The sequence below is a fragment of the Mauremys reevesii genome, linkage group 1, assembly GCF_016161935.1.
Source record: "Mauremys reevesii isolate NIE-2019 linkage group 1, ASM1616193v1, whole genome shotgun sequence".
Taxonomy (NCBI): Eukaryota; Metazoa; Chordata; order Testudines; family Geoemydidae; genus Mauremys; species Mauremys reevesii.
In genome coordinates this window covers 133,459,724-133,477,980 of record NC_052623.1, presented here as the reverse complement: position 1 = coordinate 133,477,980, position 18,257 = coordinate 133,459,724, and the positions used below count along the sequence as shown (strand labels likewise).

At 37.6% G+C, this 18,257-nt stretch overlaps 1 protein-coding gene across 6 annotated transcripts in view; it reads left to right on the top strand.

The window, feature by feature from the left end:
* The window catches only part of PNPLA4 (patatin like phospholipase domain containing 4), a 47,484-nt gene extending 31,716 nt beyond the window's left edge, over window positions 1-15,768 (top strand). For all 6 annotated transcript variants that reach the window (XM_039483304.1, XM_039483294.1, XM_039483277.1 and 3 more), the window contains 3 exons: window positions 1,457-1,522; window positions 8,460-8,612; window positions 14,967-15,768. In XM_039483304.1, the coding sequence (XP_039339238.1) occupies window positions 1,457-1,522; window positions 8,460-8,612; window positions 14,967-15,098 (351 nt within the window). In that variant the 3' untranslated portion in view covers window positions 15,099-15,768. The remainder of the gene's footprint in view (window positions 1-1,456; window positions 1,523-8,459; window positions 8,613-14,966) is intronic.
* The last annotated feature ends 2,489 nt before the right edge of the window (window positions 15,769-18,257 follow it).

The window sequence follows — 18,257 nt, the reverse complement described above, 5'->3', positions numbered from 1 at the left end:
GTAAGAGTGAAGCTCGTCTGTGCAGGAAGTAGAACTTTCTTGGGTGGCAATTGCATTCTGGGACTGTGGAATGAAGACTAAGGAACATCACAGACTTCACCACTTTCCGCTGCAAGTGCAAGGCATATTTCTTTTATTTTGCATTCTCTAATATAAACATATAGCAACAGGTATCTTTAAAAAAACAAACAAAAAACCAAGACCCTACCAAAACAAGACACTCCACTGCACTTCTTTCTACCCCTTAATAGCGAATGAGAGACCTGAACGTGACAATTGTGTAGTCACATTGCTTAGTGCATTGCTGGAGGGAATTCAGATACTATGGTGATGAGTGCACTATAAAAACCTATGTAGAATAGAGTAGAATAGTTATGTCTTTTGTTCCGGAGAGAGGACAGGTGAACAGCAATCTGTAGTGAGTGCATGTTCTCTATTACAGTACCCAATGCTGAAAAGTGTAGAGTCAGTTCTCTAGGTGTGTGCTGCATTGCAGTGTATTGCTCTAAGCTAGAAAACTACAAACTGTTGCCTTGGGAACTGCTCTGCTCTTGTCATTTTTGACTAGTTATATGCTTGATGTGTCCATAACACTTGTCCCTGATGATTGTAACCACTGTTAGCAGTGAAAAGGGTTGTAATGGTAAAACATCAATAATTACAAAGAATTGCTTAGTGGAATACAAAGGTATTATTTTTTGGCTGCTTTCTTAAATTGAGTTGTATGTGCACATATGAATGTAATCTTTGTGTATCACTTTTACAAGAGCCAAAATCCAGTTGGTTATTTAGTCTAAACTAATGTAAGTCCAAATAGTAACTTATCGCTGTCATTCTGCGACAGCCCAGCACACAAAAATAAAAGAAAAAGTATTCATTTAGGTGGATGGTATACATATGTGAATTTTTATAAAGTGCAATTCCTGTCCTACTCAGAAAAAAAATGATGTATTAGAAAGAAAAACACTGTGCCAAAGTATCTGCTAAATGCCTGTCTTTCGCCAGTTGTAGCTTCACTTTTCAGTATATAACCATGAATAACGCAGTTTGTTTACAATCTACATATATTTAGATTTAAATCTGTATTAAGAAATTGTGAATTTGAGGCAACATGAAAGAATAAAGTAAATCTAAAATTAGTTCTGATTCTTCTAAACCAAACATCATTAAATCAATGACAGAATAATTGATTTGTACCATGTGCACTCTCTGAGATTGCCATTTGTAACTTAACTAAAATAACAGTCCTGAATTCTTAATCACATTTTGACATGCAGTACGTAGCAGATATTGAGATGAATATGTTTTTAAGTGGTTATTTTGAAGAAGATGGAACTAACATGTTGAATAATGATTACTGTATTAACCGGTAAAGATTAAATGACACACAAAAGGAAATATTAATATTTTCAGATTCATTTTACTGACACCTTCTTTTATCTTTTCTCTTCTCTAGGTCCTCCTAGCCAGCAGTTTTGTGCCAGTGTATGCAGGAATTAAAGCAGTGGAATATAAAGGAGAGGTAATATTGTGATGTTTGAAGACTTGTGTATTTAATTACAAAAGCACTCTTCATTTGTGACATCAAAATCTGAGATGAATTTGGGGGTTAGGGGGAAGGGAGAATCACAAGTCCATTGTTTTGTTACACACTGATCGTTATTTATTTAATACTGTAGATGAAAAGAATATTAAAGGAAGTCATTGCAATCCATTCTTTTACAAACATAGCGAACGCCAGAGACACTATACATTTGGAAATGGTAGTGACCTGAAAGCAGCATTCTTAAAATGTTCATATAATATGCAGTTGTTTATCTACTCTGATGGGCTGCTAATGATTACAGTATTGTTTGTAGCACAAAAATCTCTAGGTAATTTTTTCCTTCTAAAAATTATAGTTGGACTCTGCTGAGATGTACCAAAATGTTAGTTACATTTAGTGTTTTTCCTCCCATCAGATCTTTTCCAGAATAAGTTAAAATAAATCATTTTGCGCATCACTGAAATGCATTCATCTTTGGCAATGTAGTATTTGGCTGCCAAGAGAAAGCTTGAGTTCATTTTCTGGTTGTTGGAATGATGTATGTAGTAGTGCCTTGTACAATTCAACTCCACTGACATCATATCTGGCACATAAGAGCACCACCCTAGCCAATAACCTGAGTCAGAGGAGACAGACCATGATGAAAGGTCCCCCAGAAATTTAGTAGCAACCTCACTCTTTGCCAGATGGAGTCATTTGGATGTTGATCTTGTTTTCACAATTCAGGGTACATACTCTGGATGTCAAAAGCACTCTATTACTTGAATGGGACAAAATCTCTTTGTAAATCTAATGCTATCTCTATACTACACATCAGTTGTGGCAGCACGTAGGTTATGTGTAACTACATGCCACAGTGAAAAACAGGCTGTGTTCACATTGTAGTGTGTAGCTACACATATCAGTGAAAGGCTCTGCGAAGGGGAAGGCGGTGGGGAAAGACTCCAGCAACAGGGAGCTGGCAGAGCCTTTCCCCACTGCTGGAGTCTTTCTCTGCTGCCAAAGAAGGCTCCAGCAGTGAGGAGACAGCAGGTTGCTACATTGCTAAAAAGAGCAATATAGATGGGGAGGCACTGCTTGGGCAACTTAGAACCATGTAGGTTATATACCTGGGTACATATGCACAGGCTTCAGGTGTGTCTTTTCTTGCCTAATCAGTCCCTTACCATCTACACTGCTATTTGTACCCCTGCTAGGTGGCTAGCTTTGTATATTCTCTACACTAAAACGTTTGCAGTGTGGATGTACCTTAGTTTTTTTGGTGTTTGGCAAGAAATTGAAAGGATAGGCCATTTCAGTTCAGAAGTTACCTGCTGTGGCTCAGTTAACATTGTCCAAGAGGACTTAGATTCCATTCCAGTGAAGGAATATAGTGCCTATAGTGCCAGTCACTGAAATGTACACAGCTATTGCTTCGTGGTCAATTCAGACTTTTATGTAGCTCTGTTCTCTCAATTCAGAAGCTAAATATGTGGACAATTTAGGGGAAATAGTACTTCATTTGTTTAGGAGTACTCAGTCTTCTTCCTGAAACTTGTTGCTGATGTCCTAAAGTGGAGAACAACAGAAGATTATTGCATTTGATATGGAGGGGAATTTATAGGCAATTAGAGAGTGTGGGGTCTTTCACAGTGTGTTCCAGAATACTTAAAGAGTGGATGAGACATGCAAAAATGTTACTGCTTGGTGATGGTTTTGTGGCTCATGAAGCAAAGCATGTAACTCTTAAAAGATGACTCTGCAGATGCAGTATATTTAGAGAATTTCATTTACTTGGTATATGTAGATTCCATTAAGCCCAGCCCTCATGCTTTACATCCTCAATTTGAGTTTCTGGGTTCGTTTTCATTGCACACTATTTCAGAATTTCCCCTATCTTTGCACTTTGAGCCACTTATAATAATTCAGAAGTTTTTGCATTTTCAATCAGTGTTCATAGCTGTAAAGATACTGTGTAATGGCATGGAAATTACCTGGAACAGTGACTGCAGTGCTTAAGCCTATGGAACAAATGATTTGTGATTCAGCCCCTTTTAGAAGTTATGGGTATGGTCTCACAAATGTTGACGTTTTGAGGAGGGGCATTTTGCAATATAAACAGACAGAAAAAAAAAGTTGAAAGTTTGAGTTGTGAAATTACAAAGTTGGAGGATGTTAAACTGTTAGTAAAATGGGAATTTAAAGAAAGTAGGATATGAGATTTTTTTTTATTAAAAATATAGTACTGTAAGTAATATGTTATTGGTGACAACCCAATTGTTCTGGTGGACCAGGCAAAAAGAAGACTGTCATAAAGTCACAGTATGTAGGTGTGTGAGAGAGAGGGAGCAATCTTCTGGAATTGTCAGATTTAGAGTTGGCTACAGAGGGAAGGCCAGATTACAGAATCACATGGCTGGTCACAGATAGTGAGCTGGGCCAAGGGCAACTGCCCTTGTAGAGCTGAAAAATAGGCTGGCCTACAGCCAAGACCAGTCCACTACGGAGGTAGCTTTGCAGCCAAGTGGTGGAATGTGGAGAGCCCCAGAAGAGCTGCTGAACCAGAAGATGTTATAAACAGAGGTAATGCTTGTTATACGTTGGTCACCTCATTGATTATTGCACTGCCTGCCTAATTGAAGGACTAGTTTCACTTCATGTGACAAAGGCCATAAACCATTTCCAGGCAGAGTAGAGGTAATAGGCTCTTTTGGAAAGCTGTCACAACCGCATTTCCTGTGACTGAACCCCAGAGGTATCTTTGTCATCTGCCATTAAGTTTACAGAAATGTGCACTGTTTTGCACTTGGATAGTGGGCACTTATTAATTGCACACATGCTATCAGCTCATTCCTCCAATGAGGACTTAATATCGCTTGTGTTGTTTATAGAAATACAATTTACAATTAGTAAAATAACAAAATTATAAAGTTTTGAAAATTTGTTGTTTTTTGGGAGGTCAAAGCCTTACTCAGATGTCCCTTTAAGCATATAACAAATTCAGTCTAGGTTAGCAAATGCATGAATTTTGGTGTAGATTTGGTGAGGCATACTCTAGCTGTCAAAACAGGGAAGATAATCTTCTGACCCAAGTTAATATATAAATATAATAATAGTTTAGACATAAATAATTTATTGAAATTGATTGATAGGTTTTGTTTCCCCAAAAAGCTTAACCAGTCAGGATAATGTTAGTTAATGGCAGAAAATTATAAAATGTCCCTTTTTCCACAGCAGGTGCACGGAATAGCAACTATTAACTTCATGGTAACTCAGAACACTGTTAATATAATGAAACAAATTGCTAGAATTAAATTGGGAAACATAATATGTTACTATTACCATTACCATCATGTGGCATAGTTTTTTTTAACCTTTTTTGAAGACCTGATACTCATCTCCTGTCAGCATTCTGTCATTGATTTTCATAGCCAGAATGTGTGCGCTTTTGTCACTTGAGTTGTTATCAAAATTGTCTTAGCATTGGACAAGCAAAGAATAAATGGAGTACTACACCTGTTTTTTTAAAGATTGTTATAATATGCCAATTGGCTAATGTAGTGTTTTTTGATCTAGGGGTTTATCTTTAAATTGATTATTTCAGTTACTAATTTAATAGTTCAGACAGGACTTTTGATGTATACAATCTAACTAGTGTTCAGTTATTTGTTTGAGAATCCTGAAACTACGTCCGAATTTGTATCAGTGTGTACAAACTTGATACTGGTTAGCTTACTTCTGGGAGCATTCTGTGGCAAAAAAAAAAATAAAATTCTGTGCACAGTATTTTGAAATTCTGCAAAATTCTTAATTTTTTTGTCAAAATAATGCTATGTAATCATGCCAGTTTCAATTATTTTGGCAATTTATTTCAAAATACCTGTCAGCAAGTATGTCTGTAACAATACACACACACACAAAAATTCCCTCAGGAATAGAGAGTTAAAAAAAACCCTATGATAACCTAGTTCCTGTTTCTCTGTTTCCCCCCAGAGCCAATCTGGGGGGCCAGGCACCCACAACCCTCCCCCCCCCCAAAGCCCAGCTGCAGGGTGCCCCCTAGCCAGTACACCCAAACCTCCTTCCTCCCCCAGACCCCAGCTGTGCTCCCCTCCCCCCCGGATCAGATACCTGCAGCCCCTTCCGCCCTTGCTCCCTAGGAATCCAGAGGGAGATACAGCCTGATGCTTGGTCCCAGACTTGCATGGAATTTCCTATGTGCCGCCCTCTCCTCCCTTCAGGGCATGCTGGGAACTGCAGCTGCCATGAACTCTCTAGCTCCCTCCTCCTCCTCCTCCCAGCAGCGCCTTCTATGTGTGAGCTGGGGTCTGCCAGGTCCAGCAGCCCCTACTGGTGGCTAGCAACACTGTAGCTCATTTCTGTGGCAGAAAGGAAATTCTACACACAATATTAATTTCTGCAATGTTCTGCATTGCACCGTGGCTCAGAATTTCTCCAGAAGTATTTGATTGTGAGTTATAATGTGTTTATTTGAGCACTATGACAGTAATAGCTTCATTACACACTTTAGTGGCGTTTTATCTACATACTTTCTGTGATAGGTACCAATGAACTGCTCCTCTGGAAGTAATGAGAAGTCTCATGAATGGGGTAGACAAATTCTCTTAAGTTGGCTTTTTATCTATAACTAGAGTTTGACTGACCACTTCTGCAGTTTTTGTGCAGTGTGCTGTTCACAGCCCTCATAAATAAAACGTGTAAGCAGTACCTTCTGTTGTAGTTACTTGGATTGTTAATTAGCTGAAAAAACTGGTCTTTTAAAAATAAATAGTGTAAATAAAAGAAGTGTTATATCAAAGCACTCATGTATGATTAGATAGAAATTCCATCTTGAACAATGGAAATTGGAATTTCAGTTGTATCTTAACTTTCTGCAAAAAGTTCATTTGCATCCATATTTTCACTGGACTACACATTTTTGTTTTGTTCTATAATACTGTCATAAACAGATAGTTAAGGGTTAATGCCTCTTTTACCTGTAAAGGGTTAAAAAGTTCACCTAGCCTAGCTGACACCTGACCAGAGGAACCAATGGGAGAACAAGATGTTTCAAAAGCAAGGAGGGAAGTTTCCTTTGTTTAGAGTCAGTTTCAGTTTTGGTCTGAGTGGAAAAGATCGAGGAATCAGCCTCTTATCAGAGTAGTGAGTATTAAGGAAGGAAATAAATAGGTTTATGTTTATTTTCTTTTTGTAACTTGTCCTGGCATTAGGGAGATAATCAAATTGGGTATTCTTGTGTGTACTAACGTTTTTGCCATGGGGAACATCCTGTGTTTTGAATCTGTTGTCTGAGATCAGCTTGTTTGCTATTTCCCAAAGGTTTTTTTTTCTTTTACCTTTCTTTTCTTTAATTAAAAACCTTCTTTTTAAGAACCTGATTGATTTCTCCTTGTTTTTAGATCCAAGGGGATTGGATCTGGACTCACCAGGGATTGGTGGGGGGAAAAAGGGAAGGGGAATGAGTAATTCTTCCTTTTTTTAAGATCCAAGGGGTTTGGATCGGTGTTCACCAGGGAATTGGTGGAGGAGTCTCTCAAGGCTACTCAGGGAGGGGAAGGTTTTTGGGGGGAAGACAGAGTTTTCCAAATGACTCAAATATTTGGATGGTGGCAGCATATTGATCTAAACTGGTAATTAAGCTTAGGGTTCACATGCAGGTCCCCACATCTATACTCTAAGGTTCAGAGTGGGGGTGGAACCTATGACAAATACCCTGTTAGATCTTAGAGTTGTTATATAGATATATGCATGCACATTAACATAAAACATTTCTATTGTTTATATGTATATACACACACACGTTACATCAACATGCAAAATTGTAAATTATTAGTATTCTAAATCCTGTATAATCTCTGAGGAATTGTGCTTTTGAGGTTTTTATTTTACTGATATTAGTATGTTCTTATTAATGTTAACTAAAAAACAAACAAACCAAAATTAGCACTGAGTCAAGATTTAAGACAAGACCAGAGCACCAAGTATATATGAAACATTCACTAATAAAGTAATACATGTATATAATGTCACCCAGTGAACAATGAATTCTTTGTGTTGTCCAGACTTTAGAATTTTGGTTTATTTGGTATTAAGGAAAACATAATGTTTCTTTTATAGTGTTTTAAGAACGATAGTATATATTCAACATGGTTTTTTAACTTTTTTTGGTTTATGTGATCTAAGGGGATCAGTGACAAAGGTTCAGCACTAGAGCTGGGCAAATACTTGATTTTTCTGTCTGTTAGCAGTTTTGAAAAATTGAAAAAAAATATTCGATTTGGGTCGAACTGAATTAAAAACTTGCCAAAAAAATTGGTAAATAAAAAATAATCTGTTTTGAGTCTCCCACATCATAGATGAATTCCCTAACCACCAGACTATAGAGAGATTCTGTCTCTCCTTTTGACCAGTCACTATTCATTGGACCAGAGAAAGTGAGTAAGAATATCGCTGTAGCTTGGTGATTAGGACACGGATCTACGATGTGGGATGCCCAAATTCAGGTCCCCGCTCCAGTGACTACTTCATTGTTTATACATAGTAGGAAAGACTATGAGTTATCTCCCCCAGTGTATCCCATAGTCCAGTGGTTAGGGGTCATTCCTGTAACGAGGGAGAACAAGTTCAAATCTCTTCTCTATATCAGGTCAAGGGGAAATTTAAACTTGCGTTTTCCATATCCCAGGTGAATGATCAAACTAGTGGGCCGGCAGTTATAAGGGAAAGGCCGTCTCCTCCTCTGTCCAGAAAAATATATTTAGGGAGAAGACTATTCAGTGAATTCATGTCAAATTCATGAATAGTTTCAGGTTGACCAAAACTTCATTTTCAACTAATAAAATATTCACTATGAAAAATTTGACCCAGCTCTAGTCAGCACATAACAAACTCTGACTTTTTTTTCCCCCAATAGAAATGGATTGATGGTGGCCTTACCAACGGCCTCCCTATTCTGCCTGTGGGACGAACAGTCACTGTTTCTCCTTTCAGTGGTCGATTAGATATCTGTCCACAAGACAAAGGACATGTAGATCTCTATATTAAAGTTGCAAAGCAAGACTTAATGGTGAGTGACTTGTTTTTAACTAATTTTGGTGATAGCATAATTATTTTTATTTTTGCTAGCTGTTTTATGTGATTTTCAAGAACAGCTAAGATACTTTGGTACCCAACTCCCATTGGCTTTTTATGGGAATTGAGTACCTAATCTTTTTCAGGTGTGTTTAAAAAAAAAAAAAAGTGTTGGATTTTCAGTTTATAAAATGTTCTCAATGGACACATGTACAGTTTTTTAAAAAAGGCTACAAACTCCATACCATAGAGCAGTGTTAAAAAAAAAGAAAAAAAAGGAGAAATAGAAGAAGATAAAGAAGTTATTCTATACTAATACAATTCCTCCAGCAAAGGCATGGGGAAAGATTAGATAGCATGACCTATAACTTCCAAAGTGTAGTAATTATTCCAGAATAAGGTGATACTTATTCCAGAATAGTGTCCACACAGGGAGCTATTCTGCAGTAACTATGCCAGTAGGGTTGTCACCTCTGAGGTACAAAAATCCAAGACATCCAGGATGATCCTGATCCCACAAAACTGGACAGCTGGCAGTGTGTACTGAGCACGCTTAAAGATTTTCCAGGACAGCCACCTCAAAAAAGGATGAAAAGGGAAAACCTGAACAGGGCAACCTTATATGCTGATTAATTTCCTTGTGTACACAAGGCGTAAGGGCCTTCTTTATAGTTTCATAGAGTTTAAGGCCAGAAGAGATTACTAGATCATTTGGTCTGACTTCCTGTGTATCACAGATCATTAAATTTCACCCAGTTACCCTTGTATAGAACCCAGTAATTTGGTATGACTAAAGCATAAATTGTCTTTGACTAAAGCATATCTTCCAGAAAGGCATCCAGGCTTGATTTGAAGACCTCAAGAGATGGAAAATCCACCATTTCCTTTGGTATTTAGTTCCAGGTTAATCACCATCCCTGTTTAAAAAAATGTGTGCCTAATTTCTAATTTAAATTTGTCTGACTTCAGCTTCCAACCATTGGTTCTTGTTGTGCTTTACTCCACTAGACTGCAGAGCCCTTTAGTACCCAGTATTTTCTCTCTACACTTATGCACTGTAATGATGTCACCTCTCAATCTTATTTTTGATGAATTAACCAGATTAAGCTTGTTTAGTCTCTCACTGTAAGGCATTTTCTCACACCCTCATAAATTTTGTGGCTCTTTTCTGCACACTCTCCAATATTTCAACATCCTTTTCAAAATGTGGACACAAGAATTGTATGCAGTATTCCAGTATCTCTTACATCAGTGCTGTATACAGAGGTAAAACCTGCTTATATTACCCAAGGATCACATAAACCCTTTTTGCCATAGCATGGCACTGGGAGCTCATGTAGAGTTGTTTGTTCTCTCTGACACCTATATCCTTTTCGTACTCACTGATTTCCAGGACACAGTCCCCAATTCTGTAGGTATAGCCTTGTTCCTGGTTCTTTGTTCCTAGATGTATCACCTTGCATTTGGCTGTATTAAAATACCTTTGGTTTGAATGGACCCACTTATCAAGAGATCCAGATTGTTCTATATAATTGCCGTTTTCCTCATTACTTACCACCCTGACAGTTTTAGTGTTATATGCAAATTTTATCAGCAGTAATTTTATATTTACCTCCAGCTCATAGATGAAATGTTGAACAGTGTCTGGACTAGTACTTATCCCTGCAGAACTTCACTAGAAATATCCCATTCAACATGAATTCCCCATTGACAACTATTTTATGAGCTATATGTCAGTTAGTCAGTTCTTAATCAATTCAATGTGTTCTTTAATGGTAGTTTGTGGTGCTAGTTTTTAATCAGAACGTGGGGCAGTATTAAGTCAAACACATTACAAGTTGAAATATATTGGGTCTATGCCAGGGATCGGCAACCTTTGGCACGCAATTTGCCAAGGTAAGCCCCCTGGCAGGCCGGGCCTGTTTGTTTACCTGCCGCGTCTGCAGGTTCGGACGATCGCGGCTCCCACTGGTCGCAGTTCACCGCTCCAGGCCAATGGGGGCTGCGGGAAGCCGCAGCCAGCAAATCCCTCAGCCCGTGCTGCTTCCCGCAGCCCACGTTGATCTGGGACGGCAAACCGCGGCCAGTGGGAGCCGCGAGCAGCCGAACCTGCGGACACGGCAGGTAAACAAACCGGCCCGGCCCGCCAGGGGGCTTACCCTAGCAGGCCGCGTGCCAAAGGTTGCCAATCCCTGGTCTATGCAATTAACTTTATCAACCAAACTTGTAAGCTCCTCCAAGAATGAAATCAGGTTTGTTTGATAATACATACATTCTGTAAAACCATGTAGACTGGCATTATTTATATTCCTATCCTTTAATGCTTTATCCATTGAATATCATATCTGATTTTCCATTATTTTGGCTGGGATTTATGTCATGTTAACTAACTATAGTTACCTGTCCACTTACCCTTTTTGAGTATTGGCACAACATTAGCACTCTTCCAATTTTGTGGAATTTTCCCACTGTTCCAAGACTTATTAAAAATTGATATCAGCGGGCCAGAGATCTCCTTAGTCAACTCTTCAGGACACATGAGTAGAAGTTATCTGGGTCTGCTGATTGAAAAATGTTTATTCCTTGTAGATGATGTTTGACTAACTTCCTTTGTTACTAATGGGCTGGAAAGTACATCATCCACATCTGAAATGAATACTTCATCCCCTTTTTTTTTTCCCCAAAATATAGGGCAGAAATATTTATGGAACTTTTCTGCATCATTATTAACAATTTTACCATCTCCATCTGTTAATAAGGGATTATGGGGTAGTATACCATTTGAGGGATTTCTTTTGTTCCTAATATACTGCAAGCCAAACCAGTAAGGGATTTGTCATCGATTGACCGTAATGCTTGTGCCTGAAATGCTCTGCTGCTGTTGCTCAGCCTGGATACCGACAGCCTGCAGACAAGCCCTGCACTGAGTGTCTGTGATAAGCATCTCTGAACCAGCAACTCTGATTCCAGCAGCCTGCTTGTTAAACCCTAGCCACAGTCCAGTATACACCAGCTCTGGTTATATCTTGCAAGATGACCCAAATACTCCTCCCCAGTCTCAGTTTTTCCCAAAAGCATGTGCTCTGCAATGTCTAGTTCTTCCCTGGGCCATTCAGTGGAATAATAAGGTTTGTTTGTTCTGGTAAAGAGACAAAATGCACAGCTTTATGACTTTAACAGGAGCTAGCAATCATTTTGATTCAGACACAGCACCAGGTTGTTATAGATTGAAAGTAAAACAAGTTTATTAACAAAAGTATATAGAATTTTAAGTGAGTTCAAGTACAAAAGATAGTGTTAGAAATGGTTCCAACCAAATAAAAGTCAAAAATGCTTTCTAGTGTGTAACCTACAGCCTTTGTTCAAGGTAGTTTCCTTATCAACCTTCCAGCAAGATGGCTGACCACCCATCTGGTCAAGATGTCCCACAAAGTTTATAGTGCTTGTTTCGTTTGTCATCTTAGGGGGGTCTTTGCGTCTCTCTTTTATAATCTAGTGAACTTTAGAAATTGACTCTTCTGAAGGTTACCTCCCCACACCCAAAGTAAAGCTCATTTAGGCTGTGAGGAAGGAGACATGGTTTCTGCTAATGAAGAACTTTCCATGGTTTCTTCCTCCACTGCCGTTTGCTAAAATGCAAATGACATGTGATTGCTTATTGACTCTGATGACCTCTGGAGGCATCAGGCTGTCCTTTGTCTGGGAAAAACCTGTTTACTTGTCTGGTAAACACCTTTTCTACATTTCCTTCATATTTGTATAGCCCCTTGGTATACACCACTCAAAATATTAATGATCAGTGTGTTGTTAGTTTTCCAATGACATGACACCTATCAGATACTTTATTATTAATGAATTGGGGCACCTTGAGTGGATGCTGGTAGGGTCACATGTACTTATGCTCCTTATTGTCCTTAGCCTTTCCATCCTTTTTTTCCCCTTGAGGTCTTTAGCTTCCCTTATCAATTATCTATTACTGTTTATTTTCCTTTTTTCCATTTGTTATATATTTGGGTTTTTTATTTCTAATTGCTCCCTTCACTTTGCTAATGAACCAGGATGGGCTTTCAGACAAATTTGTATTCTTTCTTGTTTATGAAATTATGGCTTTTTTGACATCTAATAAGATCTCACAATTTTCATTCAGATTTTTCTGTCTAAATTTTTTCTTCCAATCCATTTTGTTTATAATATTCCTCATCTTTGGGAAATTAACCCTTTTGAACCCTTTTGTGTCTTGGATTGTCCTCTGTTTGCCCTTTATTGAATGTAGTTATGTCACAATCATTGATCCCTAGGCAAATACCAACTTCTAGTCCAATGATTGTTTTTCCATCATAATGAGGTCCAAAATAGAGTTAACTCCTTTTGGGTGCAATACTTTTGTGTTAGGAAATTGTCTATAATTTTTAGACACTGTGAAAATTTTTTTCTATTGGTTGCTTGATTCTTCCAGTGTACGTTGCTGATATTAAAGTCCCCCCTCAACACAATTTTTCCTTCCTCATATTAAAGACAGGTGCTTAAGAAGTAACTAATCCTGCTCTCTGGTTTGATTCAATGGTCTGTAACAGACTCCCATGAATACACTCTCCTGAGCTTTATTAGTTAGCACATTGATTCATATGTATTCAAGATCCTATGCTTCTGAGTTACCATTACTTGTTTTAGAGTTATTTGTATCTTTAATATCACATCCCAATTCTTTCACCCATTCTGGGCTTCCTAAACCAGGGATTTTAACATTCCAGTCATGCAAATCATCCCACTGTTTCAGTAGTGCCAATTATATCAAATTTATTCTCACCAGTGTAAACTTCCAATTGCTCTTGCTTGTTGTCCAGACTCCTTCCACAGAACAGCTGAAAAATGTTGTGTCTTCATATTGTGTATCACATCAGTTCAGTTTATTTATGATGCACTGGATTTGAGTTTCTACTGCTTTTGCCGCCTCCTCCTCCTATGTTGCCCTCCTAGCTGGTCCAGTTAGTTTCCAACTGGGAAGATTAGCTCCCTGCTTGTGAGATGCAGGCTGTCTTGTTCCTATAGTCCTCTCTCCCAGAGCAGTGTTCCACAAATCCAAGCCAGGCATTCAGTCAACAGTTCACTTGCAGTATTTTCTGCCTTTTTACTTGTGAAGAGAATGAGGAACTTGAGTCATATGCAGTATGACAATTTTTTTTCCTATGCAGATGACCAGCACCAGGACTTTGCACCACCAAAGTCCTAATTAAGCACTTAAAATAGGTCTTAATTGGGAGTTCAGTGGTGTGCTAGTCTTCTGTACAAGAGTGAAATCACCCTGAGATACAGTAAACCAATGGAAAGATTCAGGAACGTGGATTAAGTGATGAGAGAGATAACTTTGGCAGTGGCATTTTGAACTAATGGAGGGAGGGAGTGCTGAGGACAGACAGGAAAAAGTTGCATTATTCAAGGTAACATGATTAGAATATGGACAAGGATTTCAGCAGTAGGAATGGTTTGGAAAGATTATTTTGTAGGTGGAATTAACATGTATATGCTATCTGCCACACATTACTTGGCTACTATTTGCACCATGTATCCATATAGAAAATAAGTTGATATGGGCCAACTGAGTCATCTAGCTGAGTCTTGGTTGTATAAGCAAAGTTTGGTGCCTTGTCCATAAATGATGAAGAGTTTATTTGGAGGGCCCTCTGTTTTCAGCATCTGTGGAATTTGCCACAGAAGTCACTTCCTGCCCCACAGTTGTGCTCCAGAATCTCAGGTGTCACTTAAAACAGTTTTTAGTCCTCAGTTACAGAGACAACCTTGAAAGCGTTAACCAAGTAAATGGATGTAGTGATGGGTGTCTGAATCTGCAGTCAACCTGAAACAATAGTTCTGAGAGTTTTGAACTGCCCTATTCAACTCAGACAAGGCTCCAGACACTTGGTGATTCCATAGTTGCAAAATTTGATGAATTATTTATTTCAAATAAAAGGTAATTATTATTCTATAATTATATTGCACCATTTGTGAAGTGTGTAAGAAATAAAATATATATTAAATGAGTTAATCATTTAAACTAATAAATGTCTAATATCTTATTCATTGTAATTTATTATTGTATTAAATTACCTACAAATAAAATGGTCTTAATGAAAGAATCTAAAATGTAAGGAGGGAGAGCAAATCTATAGCCAGACAATCATTACACTATCAGGATGATCAACTGGTGTCTTGAATAGTCCTTAGATTTTGGAAACATCATCTATCTATCCTAAAGGGAGGTAAGAGAGATGAAGAGACAAAGAGAACAAGAAAATCAAATACAATAGTTGGTCCTGACAGTTGCCTAACTTAAAATACTTCTCTGTTGCAGTTGTCTGTGGCCAACCTGGTAAGACTTAATCAAGCTTTATTCCCACCAAGCCAGAAGAAGATGGAATCACTGTACCAAAATGGATTTGATGATGCTGTACATTTTCTACTAAAGGAAAACTGGTTTGAATAGATTATGTGCATGGAAAATTAACAATGTCTGATAGCTGTCAAAACAAAGTACGTGTCTCACACAGAACCCAAGATATTGCTGCCATGATTTTTGTTTATTAAAATACAAATGCCAGAGGTATTGCATCTGTCAAGAAAATATACAGGCACTTTGGCTGAAATTTGTCAGCATGTCAAAATGGAAAACTGTACTTACATGGTAAAAGGATCTGCTGTTTCAAATAAGTGTAATAGTAAAATCTATTAAAATTAAAAGAAGGTTATCATTTAGGATGTACGGTACAGACTAGTGTATTACTTTATGAAATACTGAAAATGTGAATTCTGACATCAATCACATCTGAGATACTCATTCAGGTTGTGTCCTGAAAATTTGCACTGTATCTAGTTCTCTTAAGCTTTGAATAGTTGTGTACTTTCTCTGTTAATCTTATTTTTGTGCACAGTAATTGACTGGTTGTAATGCTTCAAGCATGAACTCTAATTACAAAGAGATTGTGAGAAACAAAACAATTTAATTGCATTTCTTTAATTATAATGCATGTGTTTTTTCACCATTAGAACTTTTAATCCTTTAAATCAGTTCCAAGACTTTTAAAATCCTGAAATACCCATCTGTTTCAAAATTTAAGAATATTTTTTTCTGTAAAATATGTTGGAAAGAAGATTGCACCAGATATAATTATTTATGCAATGGTTCTTTGTCTACTAAATTTTAATAAACTAATTTATGTTTGGAACTTTGTCAGGTATTTATTTTGTTGTAAATATCTCAGTACTATGGTGTTACACTTCATTGATCCATTTTGGACAAATGATCGATATTTTTTAAAAGTTTGCATAAATGCATGTTTTTCCCCCTCACTAAGGATGTAACCTGCACCATTGAAGCTATTAGAAGTTTTTCCATTTACTTAAATGGGAGCAGGATGAAGTCCTAAGGTTATAAGAGGGTCCCTAATAACTTTTTAGTGAATATTTTATGGAAATTAAGAGGCAACGTTTTGAAGACCTAATCTGAAATGTTCGGCTGAGATCAGCAGATCTCAAATGTTAATATTTAGATATTCAAATCATACATTTCCAACTATAGTCTAGTCCAATATCTATCCATATCTTTAAAATACTATTTGACATTAGGCTATTTAAAGAAATCTAAACTCATTTCAGCAAGAATTCTTTGAAAAGCTCCGAGAGTTGTTTTTTTTTCAGTAAAATCTATTCTGATAGAATTGGCAGAGACATAATGCCAGTTCCTGAGGGTCTCAACTCCCATTGGAGTTAATTGGAATTCAGGTAGCTCAATAACTAACAGATACAGATTCTGAAGGCTTTTCTGTTGACTTCATTGGTTGAAGGATCAAGCATTTAGCCTTTATATTATGAAATGGTCACAAATCTTTTTTATATTTATGTATGCATTTTCAGTAACATTCCTTGTTCTTTAAAAAATCTGGCTTGGATCACATGCACTGATTAGTCTATTTGCACTATAAAGATTAAACCGTGTGTAAATTATATAATGTTCAAATGAACAATGGCAAGTATCCTGCGGTCTATGTAATGAAAAATATATAGAAGAGAATTTGAAAGCATCTACTACAGTTTATAAACCAAGACCTAGCAAAGAAAATACTGCACAATTCCAGAATTTATGTTGAAACTTAGACTAATTGAGACTGGAGTCTGCAAATAATAAATTAATATCTGGAAGGTGTAAACATAATGTGATTCAAGTGCTTTTTGTGTTGCCTCATTTGTAGCACAAAAAAATTACTGTAACTAGAGATAAAATGCCATTTCCTTGAACACCAACTTAAAAATAAATACAAATATAAATGTTGCTTACATGTTCTTTAAAGCAACATTTTTTTCCCTTCCCAGATGTGGAAAGGTCCCATGGATATTATGTAATTGACTCATTTAGTTTGTGATCCACTATAACCCCCATATCTTTTTCTGCAATACTCCTTCCTAGGCAGTCATTTTCCATTTTGTATCTATGCAGTTGATTGTTCCTTCCTTATGTAATGTAATCCTATTTATTTCAGATCACTTCTCCAGTTTTCCAAAATCATTTTGAAATCTAATCCTGTCTTTCAAAGTGCTTGCAATCCTCCCAGCTTGGTATCATCCTCAAATGTAGTAAGTATACTCTCTATGCCATTATCCAAATCTTATATGAAGATCTTGAATGGAACCCGATCCAGGGCAGGTCCCTGTGGGATTCCACTTGATACGCCCTTACAGTTTGACTGTGAACCATTGATAACTACTCTGAGTATAGTTTTCCAACTAGTGGTGCACCCACCTTAGAGTAGGTTCTTAGCTACATTTCCCTAGTTTGCTTATGAGAAGGTCATTTAAGACAGTATCAAAAGCCTTACTAAAGTTGAGTTACAGACATCATTTCATGATTACTGTCATCCAAGGTGCCTTCCACCTTTTAAAGTGCACTTTTCCCATTCAAAAATATTTTTGGTGACCTTTATGTGCAGAGCGATAGTGCTGAAATGGGTGAAGCAGAACATTAGAATTTGGCAGGTAAACAGCCATTACTGAATCATTGAACGTTCCAGTTACAATTGCTTTTGATTCACCCTTTGTGTATATCTAGTTGATTAGGTAGGAGGTTTTGGCACTTTTGACAACATTCCTCTGTTACAGTGTGACAACATTCTACTGCTTAACCTAGCAGGAATGTAGATTTGTGCTCAAATAGAGGAGCCAGGAGATTCTAAGTTCTAGTGGCTGGTCCTAATAATTCACTGTATGTCACAACCTCTGTTTACTGAAGCCTCACACTGCTCCCTAGGATATAGGCTAATATTCCCTTCCTTCCGTTTTTAATAGATAAATACAACAGGTCATTGGTTCTGGGGCATGTACATATTAAAAAAAAAGTGCCCTGTCTGAAGGCTTTGACTGACTGAGTCAGGTGACCATGGTTCATGTGACTGCTTGGAGGCAGCACTATAAGAGGGAAGGGCCTGTTCAGTCAGAGAAGGAGACAGGCTGGGGTTTGGAGCTTTTGTCCTCCATGCCCAGGCAGGTGAAAGGTCTACTAGGAGATACATGCAGAAAGAATGGGGAGAGGCTTTGGAAAAGGCCAAGGAGAAGATCCAGAGTTTCAGCAAAGAACTATAGAGTCTATGAAACA